This window comes from Berghia stephanieae, chromosome 3 (genome assembly GCF_034508935.2).
Source record: "Berghia stephanieae isolate SIO BIC M18660-M18661 chromosome 3, UCSD_Bste_1.3, whole genome shotgun sequence".
In the NCBI taxonomy this organism is placed as follows: Eukaryota; Metazoa; Mollusca; class Gastropoda; order Nudibranchia; family Aeolidiidae; genus Berghia; species Berghia stephanieae.
In genome coordinates, this window is record NC_088362.1 from 26,180,640 (window position 1) to 26,200,639 (window position 20,000).

At 40.4% G+C, this 20,000-nt stretch overlaps 1 protein-coding gene across 1 annotated transcript in view; it reads left to right on the plus strand.

Moving 5' to 3' along the window:
- Nucleotides 1-20,000, plus strand: part of LOC144967435 (protein still life, isoform SIF type 1-like) — a 268,507-nt gene that overhangs the window by 85,340 nt on the left and 163,167 nt on the right. The window contains exons 3-7 of the mRNA XM_078904680.1: nt 7,734-7,915; nt 14,641-14,762; nt 15,748-15,813; nt 17,164-17,272; nt 18,901-20,000. The exon at nt 18,901-20,000 is cut by the window's right edge and continues 517 nt beyond it. Of these exons, the coding sequence (XP_078760806.1) occupies nt 7,734-7,915; nt 14,641-14,762; nt 15,748-15,813; nt 17,164-17,272; nt 18,901-20,000 (1,579 nt within the window). The remainder of the gene's footprint in view (nt 1-7,733; nt 7,916-14,640; nt 14,763-15,747; nt 15,814-17,163; nt 17,273-18,900) is intronic.

A 20,000-nucleotide genomic window follows, 5' to 3' on the forward strand; every position in this document is an offset into this window, starting at 1 on the left:
TGACACGAGCTCTGCCTTTGATACAATCTGCGGGACAAAACTTTTGAAGGTACTAAACTCATTTCTCGAAAAAGATCATATCCGACTAATAAGGTCACTGCTGGCAAACACAACACTTACGTTTACAACTGGTACGGAAGCAGTTTCACTTTTAACATCACTGGGAACTCCCCAAGGAGACAGTCTGAGCCCAATACTTTTTACCGTATATTTGGAAACAGCACTAAAAGAGATTTAAGACAAAACCTCCCGATTCCTCAAATCCTTATCCGCGAACCGATCTACGCAGGCAATGTTGATATGACATTTGATACAGCAGGCATGGCGAAGCAGGACATACCAATAATATCAAATACTTTGCGACATCGGATTCTAAAGGTCAACGAATCCAAAACAGAAATTACAGTGGTTAACACGAAACAAGCGGAATGGAAACGTGTAAAAAACTCAGAAACTTGATTAATGAGAATGAAGACATCAAACGGAGAAAATTCCTAGCTCAAACTGCATTCAGAGAACTACACTACGTTTGGAACAGGAAGAACATCATTAATGAAAATTAAAGAATACGCCTTTACGAAGCGCTAGTGCTGCCAATACTTATGTGCATGCTGTGGTACGTGGGGTCTTACAAAAACGAATTTGGAGACCCTGGACTCTCTTCATCGCAAACAACTGAGACGAGTTATTGGGGTACATTGGCCACACAAAATCAGTAATGAGGATGTATATGACAGATGGAGAATAAAACCATTCAGTACACGTATAAAGAACAAAGATGGAAACTGTTCGGACACGTGCTCCGACGAGATGAAAATATTCCAGGATGATTACTTCAAACAAATGAACCAAATACAGAGGGCGTACACCAACTTCAGTTCCAACAACATTGAATCAAGATTTTTAAAAATATCAAATATATTTAGAAACAACAACCGAAGAACTGATTTCAACAACACAAGGAAACATCCAATTGCCTCAGCACCTTAACACACATGGTGACATTCAAAAGCTATAATTACATGCACTGGACAGAGATTTATGGAGGCAAATTACTAACTGGATACTAGAAACAGACTTATACACTATGGAGGCAAATTACTAACTGGATACTAGAAACAGACTTATACACTCGAAGTAACACACACACATTCACGGCAAGCTTCCATAGAGATAGTGCAGCCATATTCCTTCATTCATTTTGATTGTGCGATCAATATTGTTAAAGATGGAATGTGTTTGAATAGCAAACATGACCAAAATAACATCATGGACCTGGGCCTTAAGAAAAGAAATGTTTTGGCAAGATGGAGCATTTTTCTTTTCATCCGTTGTGATGACATAAGTCGATGTGTAAACTGGGGAGGAAAAAGGGAAAAGAAAAATGGCGGGAAAATGTCATGTGATATTACAATGTTAAAAATGGTAACAATAAAAAGGAAACACGATGGCCTGATGTGTGTGTGTGTGTGTGTGTGTGTGTATATATGTGTGTGTGTGAATATGTATGTGTACGAGTATATTCTGTTGTTATGTTCTTATCCATGCATCAATTTGGTCTTTTCTTTTATTTGTAATATCTATTATATATATTTATATGATTAATGATTATGATATGATATGCTATGATATAATATGATTTGAGATGATAAAGAAAGATTTGGGGGAGAACAAGATTGGCGGTAAGACATAAACGTTTATAGAGATAAATGATAAAGAAAGAGAGAGAGAGAGAGAGAGAGAGAGAGAGAGAGAGAGAGAGAGAGAGAGTCAGACAGACAGACAGAGAGAGAGAGAGAGAGAGAGAGAGAGAGAGAAAGAGAGAGAGAGAGAGAGAGAGAGAGAGAGAGAGAGCGATTCCTTTCACCATCAACAAGTGAATAAACACTTCCCCACTCCAGACATTTTCCTGTGTCAACACATACCTCCTGGCCGATCAAACAAGACTGGAGAGGAAATGAGGGGGGGGGGGGGAGGGGGAGAAGATATAGAAAGAGAAGTACAGAGGTGGGCGGGAAGGGGGGGGGGGGAAGGAAAATGGAAGATGCTGAGTTATGGCATCGAGAAGTGTTTCCTCTCTGGGATATTTTTGGTTCCAGACTTTTGAGACGCCCACAGTTTGTCCACAACAATAACAATAACAAAAACAACAACAATAACAACACTTGGAATCATCTCTGGTTGGCAAATATTCGGCTATGTGGTTTAGTGGTATGACACTCGCTTTAGGATCGGAAGGTCATGGGTTCAGCCTCGCTCGGCGAATAGTTGAGTCCTCGGAAAATGCTCTTTACTCACATTCTCTCACATACTCAGTTGTAAAATGAGTACCTGGCTGTTAACAGCGTTATCTCTGTGGAAAAAAAAATTGTAATATCGCTTAACAGGCGTCATTTCTCGTTCGACATGTTACGAGGTGCTGCTGGTCAGGGACCCCCCCCCCCCTCCTTTTGTTAATGTTTTTTGCCATCCGCGTTTATGAGTAATTCTCACTAAAGTGTATTAACCTGCCTATAAACGTTCATGGTTGTACACACAGTTTTGTGTGTTGGTCCGTTATACTACCGGATGGCAATGTTGTGAGTTTCTTGGCCAAGCGCATACTATCTATATATCCTGTTACTAAAATAGGTATGCCATCTTATGATACAACATGTAACCTCTATTCATAGTTCAACACTCACACCGGGGCACAGGAGAGAGATTGTGATAATGCTCATGTTGGTGGTAGTGATGATGATGATGATGATGATGAGGAGGAGGAGGAGGAGGAGGAGGAGGAGGAGGAGGAGGAGGAAAAGGAGGAGGAGGAAGAGGTGTTGGAAGGGGAGAATGATATAATGATGATGATGATGATGATGATGATGATGACGACGACGACGGCGATGATGATGATGATGATGATGATGATGATGATGATGATGATGATGATGATGATGATGATGATGATGACGAAAACGACGAAAACGATGATGATGATGATGATGATGATGATGATGATGATGATGATGCTGATGAGGCCATGATGATGATGATGATGACGATGACGATGACCACGACGACGACGACTTCGACGATGATGGTACAAGTAGTACATTTTACCAAATGAATTATCGTAAACCATTTGGACACACAGCAAACAAACGTTTAGCCCAGAGGAATGATGAATGTTATTTTGATTTCCAGTCTAATTAGCCAAAGGTTAAACTCAACAGCTTGTTGATCTCAGCGTGCACCGAATTGCACCGTGCAATACACATTGGTTTGCACCATTGGACGGGTTGAAATTATGGGACCCTGTGTATGTACCAGAGTGCAAGTCAGGCTTGTGAATCAATCACACAGTATTCTGCCGTACTCTGGAAATAAAACAAACATATTTTAAAATTTGGCCAGAAAACTCGTCCTTCAAATATCGATCGATTTAAATGACCCTCATCTTGGCAAAAACTCTCAAACTGGGACTTAAGGAAGACTTTGCGAAGTCCCAGGTTTGAGAGTTTTTGCCAAGACGAGGGCCATTTAAATCGATCGGTATTTGAAGGACGAGTTTTTTGGCCAAATGTTAAGATAGAAGGTTTTTCCAGAGTACGGCAGTACAGGTCATATTTGGTGTCAGAAGTTATAGGTTGAACTGTAAGGTGATGTGTTTTCTGCAACATGTACTGATTTGCAGGTCTGTAGAAGGGTTGCTGGAATGATGGATGGATTGCTTGCTGGCGTTTAGGAGCGTTGCCATCGTTAAGTTATAGATAGTATGCAGATGACGTCACTCAGGCCTTTGTTATTGTTTTTGCCATCCGCGTTTATGAGTAATGCTATAAACTATAAACTATAAACGTTCATGGATACACACAGTTTTGTGTGTTGGTCCGTTATACTTCCGGATGGCAATGTTATGAGCTTCTTAGCCAAGCGCATACTATCTATAGACTGACACTGAAACCCAAAAAGACTGGCATTTTGACGTCATTATTTGTTTTTTTGCACCGCCTAGTGAGTTGTCGTTAGTAGTGCTCATGGAAACAAGTGGTCCCATTGGTTGAACTCATGAATACAACTCTCGATTTGTTTTCTTTTGTGGCCAAAGACTGGCATTTTGACGTAATTTTTTGGTCAGTGTCATGCTATAAGTTAACGATGGCTACGATAGGAGTGATCTATGAGATGTAATGAAATAGAGAATTGATACAGATAATTTTGTGGATGAGTGGTTGAATGGATGGATTGATGGATGAATTATAAATGGCTGAAAGATTGGATAGATACGTAACTGATTGTATGACTGTGTGTTTTTTTTTTTATTTTGGTTAACTCTTTCCTTACCAGCCATTTTCAGAGTCCCCCCCCCCCCAAACTTCACACCCACCTAACACAAAAATATAATTTTCTTACTGAAACAAGTACATTCTATACATAATATTGTTCAGCAAAATAAGCTGCACAGCCCAGTGTCAAAATTTTATAACTATAATTTTTCAAATCTTGAAATTTTGTAATGTACAGAAAGAAATCAGAATGGTAAAATTGTTGGTTGCATCGAAACGAATGTGACGATTTTCCTATGAATGGTATGGAGAGGGTTAGATATCTCTTTTCTTTCTGAAAATACTAACGAAAGAGTGAAAACGGAGAGACTTCGTATGGGAACAATACAGATAATGGACGTTTTGGAAGGGTTTGTACCCGAAACGTCCATTGTCTGTATTGTTCCCATACGAAGCCTCTCCATTTTCACTCTTTCGTTAGTATTTTCACGATCACAGGCGTCAGGCAGCCCCTACCGTTTTCTACTTTTCTTTCTGACAGAGCAGTCCTTTACCCATTATTTATAATGCTCACCCAGCGGTTGCTCGTACCTTTATCATTGCTTACATGACTTATGGCCACTAACTAGCCTACGAGAGTTACATAAGTCAGGGATTACCCATCAGCAATGGGGGGGGGGGGGGGGGGAGAGAGAAGAGAACCGATACGAGAGCATGGCGGGAAGGGGTCAACGACTTCTTGACCATTGGATTGACCAGTCTAATGGCTCCACCTCCCACCTCTCACCCACCCATACCCCACCCCCAGCCCAATTCGGTGGCCAATTGCCTGGTATATCTAGTTACGTAGTATGAGATGAGAGCCTACCGAAGTGTGATCTCCTTCTCTCCTCTAACAGTGTTATTTTTTAATGTGTTTTTATATAGCAACACATATAGGACGAGACATGACGCCTGTAAGGCGATATTACTTTTTTATTCGAACAGAACAACGTCTGGTACTCATTTTACATCTGAGTACGGTGAGAGAGTGTGAATGGAGAGCAGCCTTTTCCAAGGACTCAACTATGCTCCGAGCGCGAGGTTCGAACCCAGGACCTTCCGATCCGGAAGCGAATGTTATACCACTAGACCACATAGCCCCACAATGGGTCCATCATCATCCCACTATCATCTCTGCCAAAAATACCTACCCATACATTGCCAGAAACTATAAACTGACAAAACACTTTGTTTGATTTTAGTCAAAGATTTCCAAATCAATTCTTTCTAAACGTAGATGGATAAGAAAAGGAAATAAATATGTTATATTACATTATGCATTATGGTTAGTAAATGAGTGAAAGAGGATAAGTAAAGAAAATATTATAGGTAATAATGTGTCGATGATTGTGTATGTGTGTGTGTGTGTGTGAGAGAGAGATAGAGTGTGTGTCCAAAGGGAGGAGAGAGAGAGAGAGAGAGAGAGAGAGAGAGAGAGAGAGAGAGAGAGAGAGCGACAAGGAGATGAAGTAATGAGAGTAAAGGTAAACAAGGGTTAAAAATTTTTTAATGAAACACGAGATGGGAGGTGGGGAGGTGGGGGGAAAATAGGGGGGCGTTATTTTTCTTTGACTAGAAAGTCCTATAGAGCCATCAGACCCATGGAACTGGAGTTTATGCCCTGTTTCTGTAGCGTGAAACGGAAAACAGCAATTACTTTCTACCCTTTGGATAGGACGCTAGTCTATCGCTAAGTACCAGAAAACGTCTGTTAAATATCGATCCAATACAATCACCCTCATTGTGTCAACGAAAAATAAAACCCTCTCAAAATCAGATGTATATTGTGCTTTTATTTTAGCGTACAGTTGACAACACCTCTGGTCATTGATCTCTACATAGAAACGGGAGTGTATTGTGAGATGTCTATCAGATACATATTGTCCTTTTTTGTACCTAGCGTACAGTTGACAGACGTTCTAGTCATTGATCTCTACATAGAAACCAGAGTGTATTGTGAGATGTCTATCAGATACATATTGTCATTAAAACATTGAGCTTTTATATAGCGCAATATCCACTAAACGTGCCCAAAGCGCTTTACAAGGGGCCCCTGACCAACAGCAACAGGTAACATGAATAACGAGAAATGACGCCTCTTAGGCGATATTACAATTTTTTTCGGACATAGACAACGCTGTTAACGGCCAGGAACTCATTTTACACATGAGTACGGTGAGAGTAAGAGTAAAGAGCCTTTTCCAAGGCCTCAACTATGCACCGAGCGAGGCTCGAACCCTGGACATTCCAATCCCAAAGCGAGTGTCATACTACAAGACAGCATAGTCGCACGTATTGCCCTTTTTAGCGTACAATTGACAGCTCTGGTCATTGGTCTCTACATAGAAACCAGATTGTATTCTGAGGCATGTCCATTGCGAGATATAGATAGTATGCGCTTGGCTAAGAAGCTCATAACATTGCCATCAGAAAGTATAACGGACGAACACACAAAACTATGTGTAACCATGAACTTTTATAGTCTGGTTAATACAGTTCAGTGAGAATAACTCACAAACGCGGATGGCAATATATAACAACAAAGGCTTGAGTGACGTCATCTTCGAACTATCTATAGGATTGATTTCAGCCAAGTCGAGATTTCAGCCAATCTAAAATGAGTACCTGTCCGACAACCGCCTTGTCTCTATCCGAAAAAAAAATGCAATATTGCCTAAGAGGCATCATGGCTTGTCCTTCGTGTTAAACGTTGCTGTTGGCTTGGGGCCCACTGTAAACGCTTTAAGCACGTTTTGTAGACATAACCCTATAGATAGTATGCGCTTGGCTAAGAAGCTCATAACATTGCCATCCGGAAGTATAACGGACGAACACACAAAACTGTGTGTATCCATGAACGTTTATAGTCAGGTTAATACGGTTCAGTGAGAATTACTCATAAACGCGGATGGCAAAAAACAATAACAAAGACCTGAGTGACGTCATCTTCGAACTATCTATAGATAAAATGAAGCTGACATCATTCCACTCTTTGTTATTGTGGGTTTCTTTTGCCATCCACGTTTACGAGTAATTCTCACTTAACTGAATTATCCAGACTAAAACAATACATGTTTACACAGTTTTGTATGTTGGTCCGTTATACTTCCGGATGGCAATGTTCTGAGCTTCTTAGCCATGCGCATACTATCTATAGATAAAATGAAGCTGACGTCACTCGGGTCTTTGTTATTGTTTTAATTTTTTAAATTTGTTTTTTTTTGCCATCCTTGTTTATGAGTAATTCTCATTAAAAGGTATTAACCAGACTACAAACGTTTAAGTTTACACATAGTTATACTTCCGGGTGGCAATGTTGTGAGCCTCTTAGCCATACGCATACTATCTATCTATATAAATTTAATGCTTAAGTGTGTTTGATTGGGTTTTTTTTTTTCTCTTTCTCTCTTTCTCTCTTCACAGATTGTGGGCTGACGTGTTCAGAGTTCACGGAGACGGGGAGTACATGAGATGGGAGAGGGTATCCGAGGACGTAGTGCCTGTGAACATCGCTTGCGTGGAGGACACGCCCAACACCATCTTCCTCATCACCGCCTACAACAGACAAGTGGAGAAGATTTTTGACGTCACCATCACACAGCCTGGTCAGTTGGTAACTTTTTTGATGTTAAATTTTAAAACAATAATTAAATTGAGCTTTTGTAAAGCGCGTTGAGCACATTTAGTGGATATTCAGTAGTTTGTAGGTAGTCCTTCAGAGTCATTCGGTCCATGGAGCCGGAGTTTAACCCAGTTTCTATAGCGTGAAACGGACAATAGCAATTTATTGCTAGTTAAGTAGATATAGAGCTATATAAAATCTCAAGTTTTTTTGGTTTTTAAATTTAATTTTTTTTTTTTTTTTGGGAGGGGGGGCGGAGTTGTTTTTAAAAAAATATATTATAGGACTAAATGCGTTCAAAGCCCTTTGCGAGACGCCAAAAGCGAATAGTAAAACGTAAAACTATGACGAGACATGACGCCTGTATGGCGCTATAACTACATTATTTTTTCGACAAAGACAGCGATGTTTGCGGTAAAGTATATATTTTGCGCATGAGTAGGGTGAGAAAATGTGAGAAAAGAGCCTTATCCAATGATTCAACTTTGCACCACACTTAGTAGCTCTCGAACCCGCGATCTGCCGGTCCGAAAGTAAGTGTCATACCACTAGACCACACAACAGCACTTTAGACTGGTAGGTCCCTTGTTCGCTCCCCGTTGAGGGCGGCACAAAGTTAAGTCCTTGGAAATTGCTATTTGCTGACATTCTCTCACTGCACTCAGGTGTAAAATGAGTACCTTGCTCGTAACACCGTTGTCTCTGTCGAAAGCAAATTAATTGTGATAGCACATTACAGGCATCATGTCTCGTCCTACATGTTAAATTTTGCTGTTGTTCACTTGGTACCCTTTGCATTAAGCTATGTGAGGACTCACAGATTTGTTTTTTGTTTTTTTATCATTTTAGTTTTGGTTGTCGTTCTTCTTTTTTTTTGTTTTGTTATGTTTAAAGGGGGGGGGGGGGGGGAGGAGGAGGAGAGATAGCTTTGGGCGCTGTTTGTCTATTTTGTTTTTATTTGTTTTGTTTTGTGATTTGTTTGTTTTTGTTGGAGTTTTTTGTTTTGTTCCATTTGTTCTTTGGGTTTTTTTTTTTTGTATTTGTTTTAAAAAATTTTTTCGACTTCAAATACCAATAATTGTGACTACAACAGGCCTTATCATTAATCTGTAAAGTATTTTTTCATGTCAGCGTATTTGATCAGAACTAATGATAGTCGTTCGTGAAGTCTTTTGATCTTCACTCATAACGCAGGCACTGGTTTAGGACACAGACCTGACAAAGTGTGCGGGAAACTGTACCAGACAAAGCAAGGGGAAAAACACAAGAACAAAAAAAAAAAACAAACAAAAAAAAACATCCCAAAACATCAGCCTGCTTCGACATGGGATCGAACCTCAGACCTTCTGATTACCTATCAGATTTACTACCATTACATCACTGAAATTCCTTGATAGTCGAATATCATCTATGGTGTAATGGTAGCACGTCTGACCGGTAATCAGGAGGTGTGAGGTTCAATCCCCAGTCGAGACATAGAGCTATATGAAATCTCAAGTTGTTTTTTGGGGGTTTTTTTGTTGGGTTTTTTTTTTTTGGGGGGGGGGGGGGGGGTCTTTTCATGTTTTTTTCGTACTTGCTTAAAACGCGCTTTTACATAGAGCAATATCCATTAAACGTGCTAAATGCGCTTAACAAGGAGTCCCTGACCAACAGCAACACTTAACATATAGAACAAGACATGACGCCTGTTTGGCGATATTACATTCATTTTTTTTTTTCGACAGAGACAACGCTGTTAACGGCCTGGTGCTCATTTTACACCTGAGTACGGTGGGAGAATGTGAGTAAAGCGCCTTTTCCAAGGACTCAACTATGCACCGAGCGAGGCTCGAACCCAGGACCTTCCGATCCGAAAGCGAGAGTCAAACCACTTGACCACATAGCCGCTTTGTCTGACCGTAACCATCGCTAAGTTATAGCCTGACACTGAAACCCAAAAATATGGCATTTTGACGTCATTATTTGGTTTTTGCACCGCCTAGTGAGTTGTCGTTAGTAGTGCTCCTGGAAACAAGTGATCCCATTGGTTGAACTATTGAATACAACTCACGATTTGTTTTCTTTTGTGGCCAAAGACTGGCATTTTGACGTCATTTTTTGGTCAGTGTCAGGCTATAAATTATAACGATGGCTACGGTTTGACACAGTTCCATCCAGATCCTCGTTCAGATCCTTATCGTTACTTCCTATCTTATCTAGACAGAGGATATATGGGGAAATTGGTTGTGGAGAATTAGAAGCAAGGAGGGAAAGGCTTAATATTAGTAATCCACTTGGCCTCGTTTTCACAGCAATGGAATTCCTCACCATCTCGAAGCCGGGGGTGGATACTTAAAAAAAAAAAGAATTTAATGAGCTTTTATATATCGCAATATCCACTAAATGTGCTCAACGCGCTTGACAAATGCGTCCCTGGCCAACAGCAACAGTTAACTTGTAGAACATGATATGACGCCTATAAGGCGATATAACAATTTTTTTCGGACAGAGGCAACTCTGTTAAAGGCCTGGTACTCATTTTACACATGGGTACGGTGAGAGAATAAATAAATTAATTAATAAAAAATAAAATTTCCTTTCTTCATCCCACGGGGGAAATTTGTTTTGACCCTTACACATTCTGATCACAAGACAAATGAAAAGTTTTAGCCAGCATGAAGAATAAAAAGTACCTATTTTCTTTGTTTAGAACCACGATGGCCACTGTGTTGCTGGGCGACGTGACATCAGATCCAATTGGGTGTGGAGAAATAAGGAGGGAAAGGGTTAATACTTGTAATGCACCTGGCCTCGTTTTCCCAGCAATGGAATTCCTTACCATCTCGAAGCCGCTGTCTCGAGAGACAATCTTCGGGTGGGCGGTGGTCAAATAGGGGATGGATGTGAATTCAGAAAAGTGAATGGAGCAGGCACTTATGTTGATAATAACAAGAAATGAAATGAGTAGGAAAGTGCCAGAAGACAACGGAGAATTAAAAATTTCGCGGCAGCGATGGGGGCTTGAAACCCGCCACCTTACTGGTACGACAACTCCGCCTGGCCGAGGAGATCATGACTCTACCGTATGAGCTATCCACGACCCTCGCAGTACCTTTCGGGTACGGAGCAAAGACCGTACCGCTGAGCCTAGCTGCCCCTTATGGGCTTCAACAGTCCTGACGTCACTTTCCTCGTAATGACGCATAGTAACTTAGTATCTGGTTCTAAACTATTGGAACAATGGCGGATGCCCTTATGAAATACTTCTCCGACGAGCATAAAAGTGTATCTAGAGGATAAAAATATTATAAATCTGATAATGTTTTGACTTTTATAAACATGACATGATCACATGACATATGAAAAAGTTCTAAGCATGAAGAATAGAAAGTACCGATTTTCTTTGTTTTGAACCAAGCTGCTGGTTTCTGGGCGGAAGTGACATCAGACTATTGAATTCGATTGAATGTCAAAATGTAAGCATTTCCATGACTAATAATAAATAGATCGCACAGAGTCACCATTTTTACATATAATGAGAATGGTCATCTAATAATATCTCATCTCATCTCATGTAGTTCCATATCTGAAGCAGACGTCGGAGGTCATCTTCCGCCAAGCTGATCTATCTCTTGCCAATTCTATTAAAGCAGCGCCACCTTTCTCAGCTTCATCTGTCCAAGTTCTTATCCCTTTCAAATACGTTATTCTTTGTCTTCCTCTTATTCTTTTTCCATTCATCTTTCCAGTCAAGGCGAGTATTTCCAAACCAGGGTGGCGGATAATGTGTCCTAAAAATTCCATCTAATAATATACGTCATAATAATATACGATTCTTACACTCTTGCTTTTTCGAATTCCGGACGTGTTCCCAACCGCTGCACGACATTGCGAGTGCGCGTTGAGAACAAAGTTCGAATTCCAAAACGCAAGAGTGTAAGAAATCATTTATTCTACCCCTCAATCCATTCCTATTTCCTCATCTTTGAATAAAAGACATGTTCAAAAACATTTAAATGATAGCTATCTACTTCTTTTTAAAGAATCAGATTTTTAGTGAAATTTAATTTACGCTTGATAATCTGACGTCACAAATTATTATTGTAAACATGATATCACTACGCGTTACTATTTAGGTAGAGAGGTGGAATCATACGTGATACGTGATACGTGATACTTATAATAAGATAAATTTCTCTTTAATATCGCGTGCTATATCTGTTGTAATACTCTTCAACAGTCGTAACGTCACTTCCTTCCTAATGACGCATGGTAACTTAGTAACACTGGCTCTAAACTATCGGAACAATGGCGGACGCCCGTATGAAATATTTCTCCGGCGAGCATAAAAGCGTTTCCATAGGGAAAAAAAACACATAAATTTGATCATGTTTTGACTTTTACACATTTTGATCACAAGGCATATGAAAAGTTCTAGCCAGCATGAAGAATAAAAAGTAATGATTTTCTTTGTTTAGAACCAAGATGGCCGCCGTTGCCGGGCGGCGTGACATCAGACTACTGAATGCAATTGAGTCGTGTACAATTCATAACAATACACCCACATAAAAGTCGACCATACTAAGATACTTTCCTATTTTGCTACGACACATGTGCTGCTATGTGTTCTAGTGGTATGGCACTCGCTTTCGGATCGGAAGGTCATGATTTCAAGCCTCGCTCGGCGCATAGTTAAGTCTTACGGCTCTTTACTCACTTTATCTCACCGTACTCAGATGTAAAATGAATACCTGGTCGTTTACAGCGTTGTCTCTGTCGGAAAAAAATTGTGATATCGCCTAGCGTTATGTCTCGTTCTACATATTACGTGTTGCTGTTCGTCAAGGACCCCTTGTAAAGCGCTTTGAGCACATTTAGTGGATATTGCCCTATATGAAAGCTTAAGTGTTTGTTTTTTGTTTGTTTGTTTTTTACTTTCCCCCTTTATTTTTATAGACAAATCCGGCAACCCATTCCGCCATTGACAATGACAACGGTATCAGTACCACAATATCTTATTGACTTCTTTCCCCCCAAAGCATCCACACACCGTGGACTGAGTTATGGTGACATCGGCACCTTTCTCTAGGGCCAAATCGAATTAATTTACCCATCGGCCCCGGTCTCAAACACCGGGCTCTCCAATTCCCCAACAAACAACCGTGTCAACCATCCGAAACCCTCTAGTCTAGACATGATACTGTCACGTGATCGGGCTGTCAACCATTCCACGCTCTAATCAAGTTTGGAAGACCAAGGGAATTCCCCTCTGTCTGTGACGTCATATCGGGTATTCCCATTGGACCACACCATTGCCTGCCCGACGTGCTTGGAATAATTACTCCATTTGTCTTCCTACGCCTTCAGAAAAAATCTTCTTTGTCAACTCATTCATTGTTTATTTTTTCAAATGTGACCCACCTCCTCGGTTCGGTATGATGTCGGCGCGATCTGAATTGTGAAAATTGAATTGTAAAGCAAAAACAGTCAGAATAACAAAATTTGAGACTTAGATTGTTTTCGGAGTAATATTCGCGTATTGATTCAAATAAAATTCTATAATTTAGAGCGCAATTCAGTTTAAAGGATATATTACCTTTTTGATGCGATGCGTCACAAACACTTTTGACCCAAAGGCACATTCTAAATTATTTCAGAAAGAATAGATGGGAAGCCATGTTTTCGTCGTTTTCTCATTTCCATCAAAATAGAATATCCCTCTGTTACGTCCATGGATGTATTATAGAATTGAGTCTCTGACTCAGACTTCAAAACATAAACAAGATGAGCTTTTATATAGCGGAATATCCACTAAACGTGCTCAAAGCGCTTTACAAAGGGTATCTGATCAACAGCAACACGTAACATATAGAACGAGACATGATGACGCCATTCTCTCACCGTACTTTGGTGTAAAATGAGTACCTGCCGTTAACAGCGTTGTCTCAGTCTGAAAAAAATGGTAATATCGCCTAACAGGCGTCGTGTCTCGTTCTACATGTTACGTGTTGCTGTTGGTCAGGGACCCCTTCTAAAGCGCTTTGAGCACATGAAGTGGATATTGCGCTATATAAAAACTCTATTTTTTTAAATTTCAAGACGAAATGTCGGTTTGTGATGTTTTATTGAAAAAGTCTTTAACCCTCTCCTTACCACCTGCAGCAAAATCGTCACATTTGTTACGACACATTATATTATACATTTTTCTTATGCAGATTTATTTTGTACATCACAAACTTTGAAGAATGGTCTTTGTTTGATTAATAAGAACATAACGTTGTTTTTGTAGAGAGCTTATTTGAGTTTTAAAAACCATTTTTTCTGCTGGGTAAGCCTGCCATTTTGGGAGAATACTGAAAATGATCGTTAAGGAGAGAGTTAACTCTCTCATTACCAGCCATTTTCAGAATTTTTCATGAAACTTCACCCCCACTCAACACAAAAATAGTTTTTTTTCTACTCAAATAGAAAAGGAATAAGTCAATTCTATAGATAATATTGTCGAGTGTCTAATTTTTATCGCAATAACAAAATATTTTCTTTATAATTTGTAATGCACAAAGGATATCAGAATGAGAAAAACTGTTGGTTGCATCGTAAGGAATGTGACGATTTTCCTATGGTTGGTAAAGAGAGGGTTAATTTGTTTTAAAAACTCAATAATTCAAGTGTTGGCTGCTTTGTTTACCCGCATTATTTTAAAAGATTTTTTTAATGCATTCCCAGGTACGATCATCTGTCCAGCCACCGAATGTTTCGTCCATTGGCGTGACGTCACCAGCCAGTGTGAGTGGGGTCTGAACTTCTCCACGGCCACAGACGCTCAGCGCTTCAGAGATTGCTGCTCGGTGAGTTATCAGTATATAGATAGTTCAAAGATGACGTCACTCAGGTCTTTGATATTGTTTTTTGCCATCCGCGTTTGTGAGTAATGCTCACTAAACTGTATTAACCTGACTATAAACGATCATGGTTACACAACGTTTTGTGTGTTGGTCCGTTATACTTCCAGATGGCAATGTTATGAGCTGCTTAGCCAAGCGCATACTATCTATAGATAGTTCGAAGATGACGTCACTCAGGTCGTTGTTATTTGTTTTTGCCATCCGCGTTTGTAAGTAATTCTCACTAAACTGTATTAACCTGACTATAAACGTTCATGGATACACACAGTTTTGTGTGTTGGTCCGTTATACTTCCGGATGGCAATGTTATGAGCTTCTTAGCCAAGCGCATACTATCTAGCATATTCTACCGTTCTCTGGAGAGAAAAAAAAACATATTTAAAAATTTGGCCAGAAAACTCGTCCTTCAAATAATATCGATCAATTTAAATGACTCTCATCTTGGCAAAAACTCTCAAGCCTGGGAGACCCCGCGACCTTTTATTCTGTTTTCATCTGGCACTTCATTATAGATAGAACGAAGATGACGTCACTCGGGACATTGTTATTGGTTTTTGCCATCCACGTTTATGAGTAACTCTCACTTCACTGTATTATCCAGACTATAAAAGTTCAAGGTTACACAGAATTTCGGGCGTTGGTCTATTATATTTCCGGATGGCAATGTTGTGAGCTGCTTAGCCAAGCGCATACTATCTATACCTTGTTTTTCTCATTAATATTGATACAAGTGCCCGCTTACTGATATTGTAGTTTTCTCGACCTGTAAATTTCGTAAATGACCTGTAAATATGACGTTAGTTTTAAATATAGAATTATGACAATATTTATGTTTTATGAACAATCCCATTATAATCTTTCCACTCCATCCTCACCCCCCCCCCCCTCCCTCCCCCACCCCGCCTCCCTACCCACCCCTCCATTCCAGTACCCCACCCAGAGATTTGCCCGAAAGGCGTCATCTGCCAGTTCCCTCAGACTCAGCCCACCCAAGGTGAGTTGTGTGGACACCTTTTAGAACATCGTATAGAAGGAACGATTTTAACATCATATAAAAAAAAAAATAAGCTCCAACTCAAAATGATAAGCAACAAATAGATTTTGGAAAACCATGACACGGGGTTGTTGATTATAAAAAAAGAGCTTTTATATAGCGCAATTTCCACTAAACGTGCTCAAAACGCTTTACAAAGAGTCCCTGGCCAACAACAACACTTAACATGTAGGACGGGACATGACGCCTTTTAGGCGATATTACAAAAAATGGTTTTCGGACAGAGACAAAGCTGTTAACGGCCAGGTACTCATTTTACACCTGAGTACGGTGAAAGAATGTGAGTAAAAAGCCCTCTCCAAGGACTCAGCTTTGCGCCGAGCGAGGCTCGAACCCAGGACCTTCCTATCCTAAAGCGAGTGTCATACCACTAGACCACATAGCCGTGTCTGCATTCTGACGTGGAATACACCAACTTCTACAACCAAAACTACAAAGGCATTACACAATCTGGAAACTTTTGAATTCGGCAAAACTCAAGCCCTTGTGTTGTTTATAGAGAGAACGAAGTTGACGTCACGGAGGTCTTTATTATTGCTCTTTTCTTTTTTTTGGCCATCTGCATTTATGAGTAATTCTCACTAAACCGGATTAACCAGACTACAAACGTCCAAGGTTACACATCGTTTTGTGTGTTGGTCAGTTATATTTCTGGATGGCAATGTTGTGAGTTTCTTAGCCAAGCGCACACTATCTATAGATAGAATGCGCTTGGCTAGGAAACTCACAACTTTGTCATCCAGAAGTATAACGGGCCAACAGACAAAACTGTGTGTAACCATGAACTTTTATAGTCTGGATAATGCAGTTAAGTGACAATTTTACACATAAACGTGGATGGAAAAAAACAATAACAAAGACCCGAGTGACGCCAAATTCGTTCTATCTATAGATAGCTCGAAGTGACATCACTCAAGTTTTTGTTATTGTTTTTTTCCATCTGCGTTTGTTAGTAATTCTCACTAAACGGTATTAACCAGACTATAAACGTTTAAGGTTACACATCGTTTTGTGTGTCGGTCCGTTATCCTTCCGTATGGCAATGTTGTGAGCTTCTAAGCCAAGCGCATACTATCTATACTATCTAAGAAGCTCATAACATTGCATTCCGGAAGTATAACGGACCAACACACAAAACTGTGTGTATCCATGAACGTCGATAGTCTGGTTAATACAGTTCAGTGAGCATTACTCATAAACGCGGATGGCAAAAAACAATAACAAAGACCTGAGTGACGTCATCTTCGAACTATCTATAAGACCTCAATGTTTTTCTCTTCTATTCCACAGAGACAACGAAGTAAGGCTGCCAGCGCATCTTCCCCTAACTCTCCAGTCCGCCATTCAAACCCAGTGACGTCAGAGAACCTTGGGGAAGATGGATGTGAACATGCACAAGGTAGGGACTCTGTGCGAGCTATCGTTAACTTATAGATAGAATGCGCTTGGCCAAGGAGTTACCAATATTGCCATCCGGAAGTATAACGGACCAACACACAAACTCTGTGTAACCATGAACTTTTATAGTCTGGTTAATACAATTTAGTGAGAACAACTCACAAACGCGGATGGCAAAAACAATAACAAAGGCCTGAGTGACGTCATCTTCGAACTATCTATAGATAGAACGAAGATGACGTCAATCAGGTCTTTGATATTGTTTTTTGCCATCCGCGTTTATGAGTAATTCTCACTAAACTGCATTGACCTGACTATAAACGATCATGGCTACAAAAAAAAATGACGTCAAAATGCCAGTCCTTGACAACAAAAGAAAACACATCGTGAGTTGTATTCAATAGTTCAACCAATGGGACCACTTGTTTCCATGAGCACTACGAACGACAATCACAAAACTCGACAAAAATCAAATAATGACGTCAAAATGCCAGTCTTTTGGGGTTTCAGTGTCAGGCTATAAGTTAACGATGGCAATGATAGTGCCAGGTCTTTCATTGGATTATCATTTCTGTTCTTTGTTATTGTTTTTTTCATTCGATTTTATGAGTAATTCTCACTTAACTGTATTAACCAGACTATAAACGTTCAAGGTTACACATAGTTTGATTTTTTGCATTGGTCCGTTGTACTTCTGGATGGCAATATTGTGAGCGTCTAGCCAAGCGCACACTATCTATAATGTCCGGTCTTTCACTGGATTATTTATTTCTCTTCAATATGTCTCATATTGTCCCACTCATCTCTAGTGGCTTACTAACTGAACCAGAGCACGTCCAAATCTCATATTGTCTCACTCACCTCTAGTGGCTTACAAACTCAACCGGAGCACGTCCAAATCTCATATTGTCCCACTCACCTCTAGTGGCTTACAAACTCAACCAGAGCACGTCCAAATCTCATATTGTCCCACTCACCTCTAGTGGCTTACAAACTCAACCAGAGCACGTCCAAATCTCATATTGTCCCACTCACCTCTAGCCGCTTACAAACTGAACCAGAGCACGTCCAAATTTCAGCTGCCTTCCATAACTGACCGGTTTTAAGGACGTTACAAAAAGGTTTTGACATAAAGTTACTTGGCTGCTGTTTTTCTGGGTTTTGTGTTGTTTTGTTTTTTGTTTTGTTTTTGTATTTGTTTTGTTTGTTGTCTTGTTTTTTTTTTGATTGTTTTGTTTTGTTTGATTTTTAGTTTTGCTTCATTCTTGATTGTTTTGTTTTTTGTTTTTTGTTTGTTTGTTTTTTGTTTGTTTGTTTTGTTGTTGTTGTTTGGGGGTTTGTTTTTTGTTGTTGTTGTTTTTTTTTTGTTTTTTTTTTTTGTTTTTTTTTTTTTGTTTTTTGTTTTGTTTTTTTGTACAAATTTGGACCTTTCTCGTTTATAAATTAAATAAACATTTTCTAAGTGTAAAAGAAATTCCATGAAACACTGATATTGTCACTGAATGAAATTTAGCTTGACTTTATTTATTTATGTTTTTTAAAAGCCAACATCATTATTATGAGTTCTGTAAAAAAATATTGGGATAGTCCACTTGTTCTTAATGCCGTCCAACTATATTCCTTCTTCAGGTCTAACCGTCATATCTACCCATCGACATCAGGGTCATCAGGGAACATCTTCTCCCACTAGATCTCGTACCCAGAATGGTGGCACGACTAACCCAAACGGCAACCCCACCCCAAGCCCAAGCAACCCTTCCACCACCAACCCTTCACCTCCTCCAGATTATGCCGTCATTCAGAGGAAAAAGCCGGGCGTTCACGATTCATCCTCCTCCTCCTCCTCTCTTCGAAAATCAGAAATTCTATCTGGAAACAGTAGTAGAGTAGGCGATTCCAGCGTAGGAGGAGGAGGAGGAGAAAATTTGGGCAGTGGAGGTTGGGGAGGTGTGTCCGATGGTAGAAAGAACATTCGAAGTGCTGCTGGCACCCCCATCCCCGTGTCTACCGCTCCACTCAATTCCTCTCCTTCCAGGAAAACCAAATCCAACAGCCTTCCCTCAAAGATCACCCCACAAGCTGTCGCCAACGCAAACGCCGCTATTTTGTCCGTGACGTCATCAACCACATGTCACGTGACAGGCCCAACTTCCTCCTCATCGCAATCGTCATCAACACTTCCGCCAACGACATCCACGACATCGCATCGAGCTTCCAATCTAAAACACTCCATCTTGGATCCCAGCATCCAACCGTCATCCGCCGTGTCAGACCTGGCGAACCAGAAAAATCCCACCGTTTCTTCCAACAGCCCAAAGCACGTCGTCATTAGCGACATCGTCAGCGTCAACATTACCGGTATCTCTACATCCAACTCTCCGACCCCAATGCTACATCCAACAGTGGAGAAACCCAACGGAATTCTCAAACGCGATTCCAGTCTGAATCGGTCAGAAAAGGTCAAGGTCGCTACTCCGGATATGACGGTGACGGTAAGGGAGAGCAGCCCTGCCATGACAAAGAGGCCAATAAGAAGCTTATCCGAGTCACCGCCTCCTCCACCGCCAGAAGAGAGCCTGGTGGGTTCCCCTCTGCCATCTTCATCATCGTTATTGTCATCTTCTGGAAAAGCCACACTACGCGTGGATACGGGAGCAGCCGCCGCCTCTAGACACACATCATCTTCAGAGTCGCCCGAATGGCCTTCACCTCCTGAACCTTTGACCCCT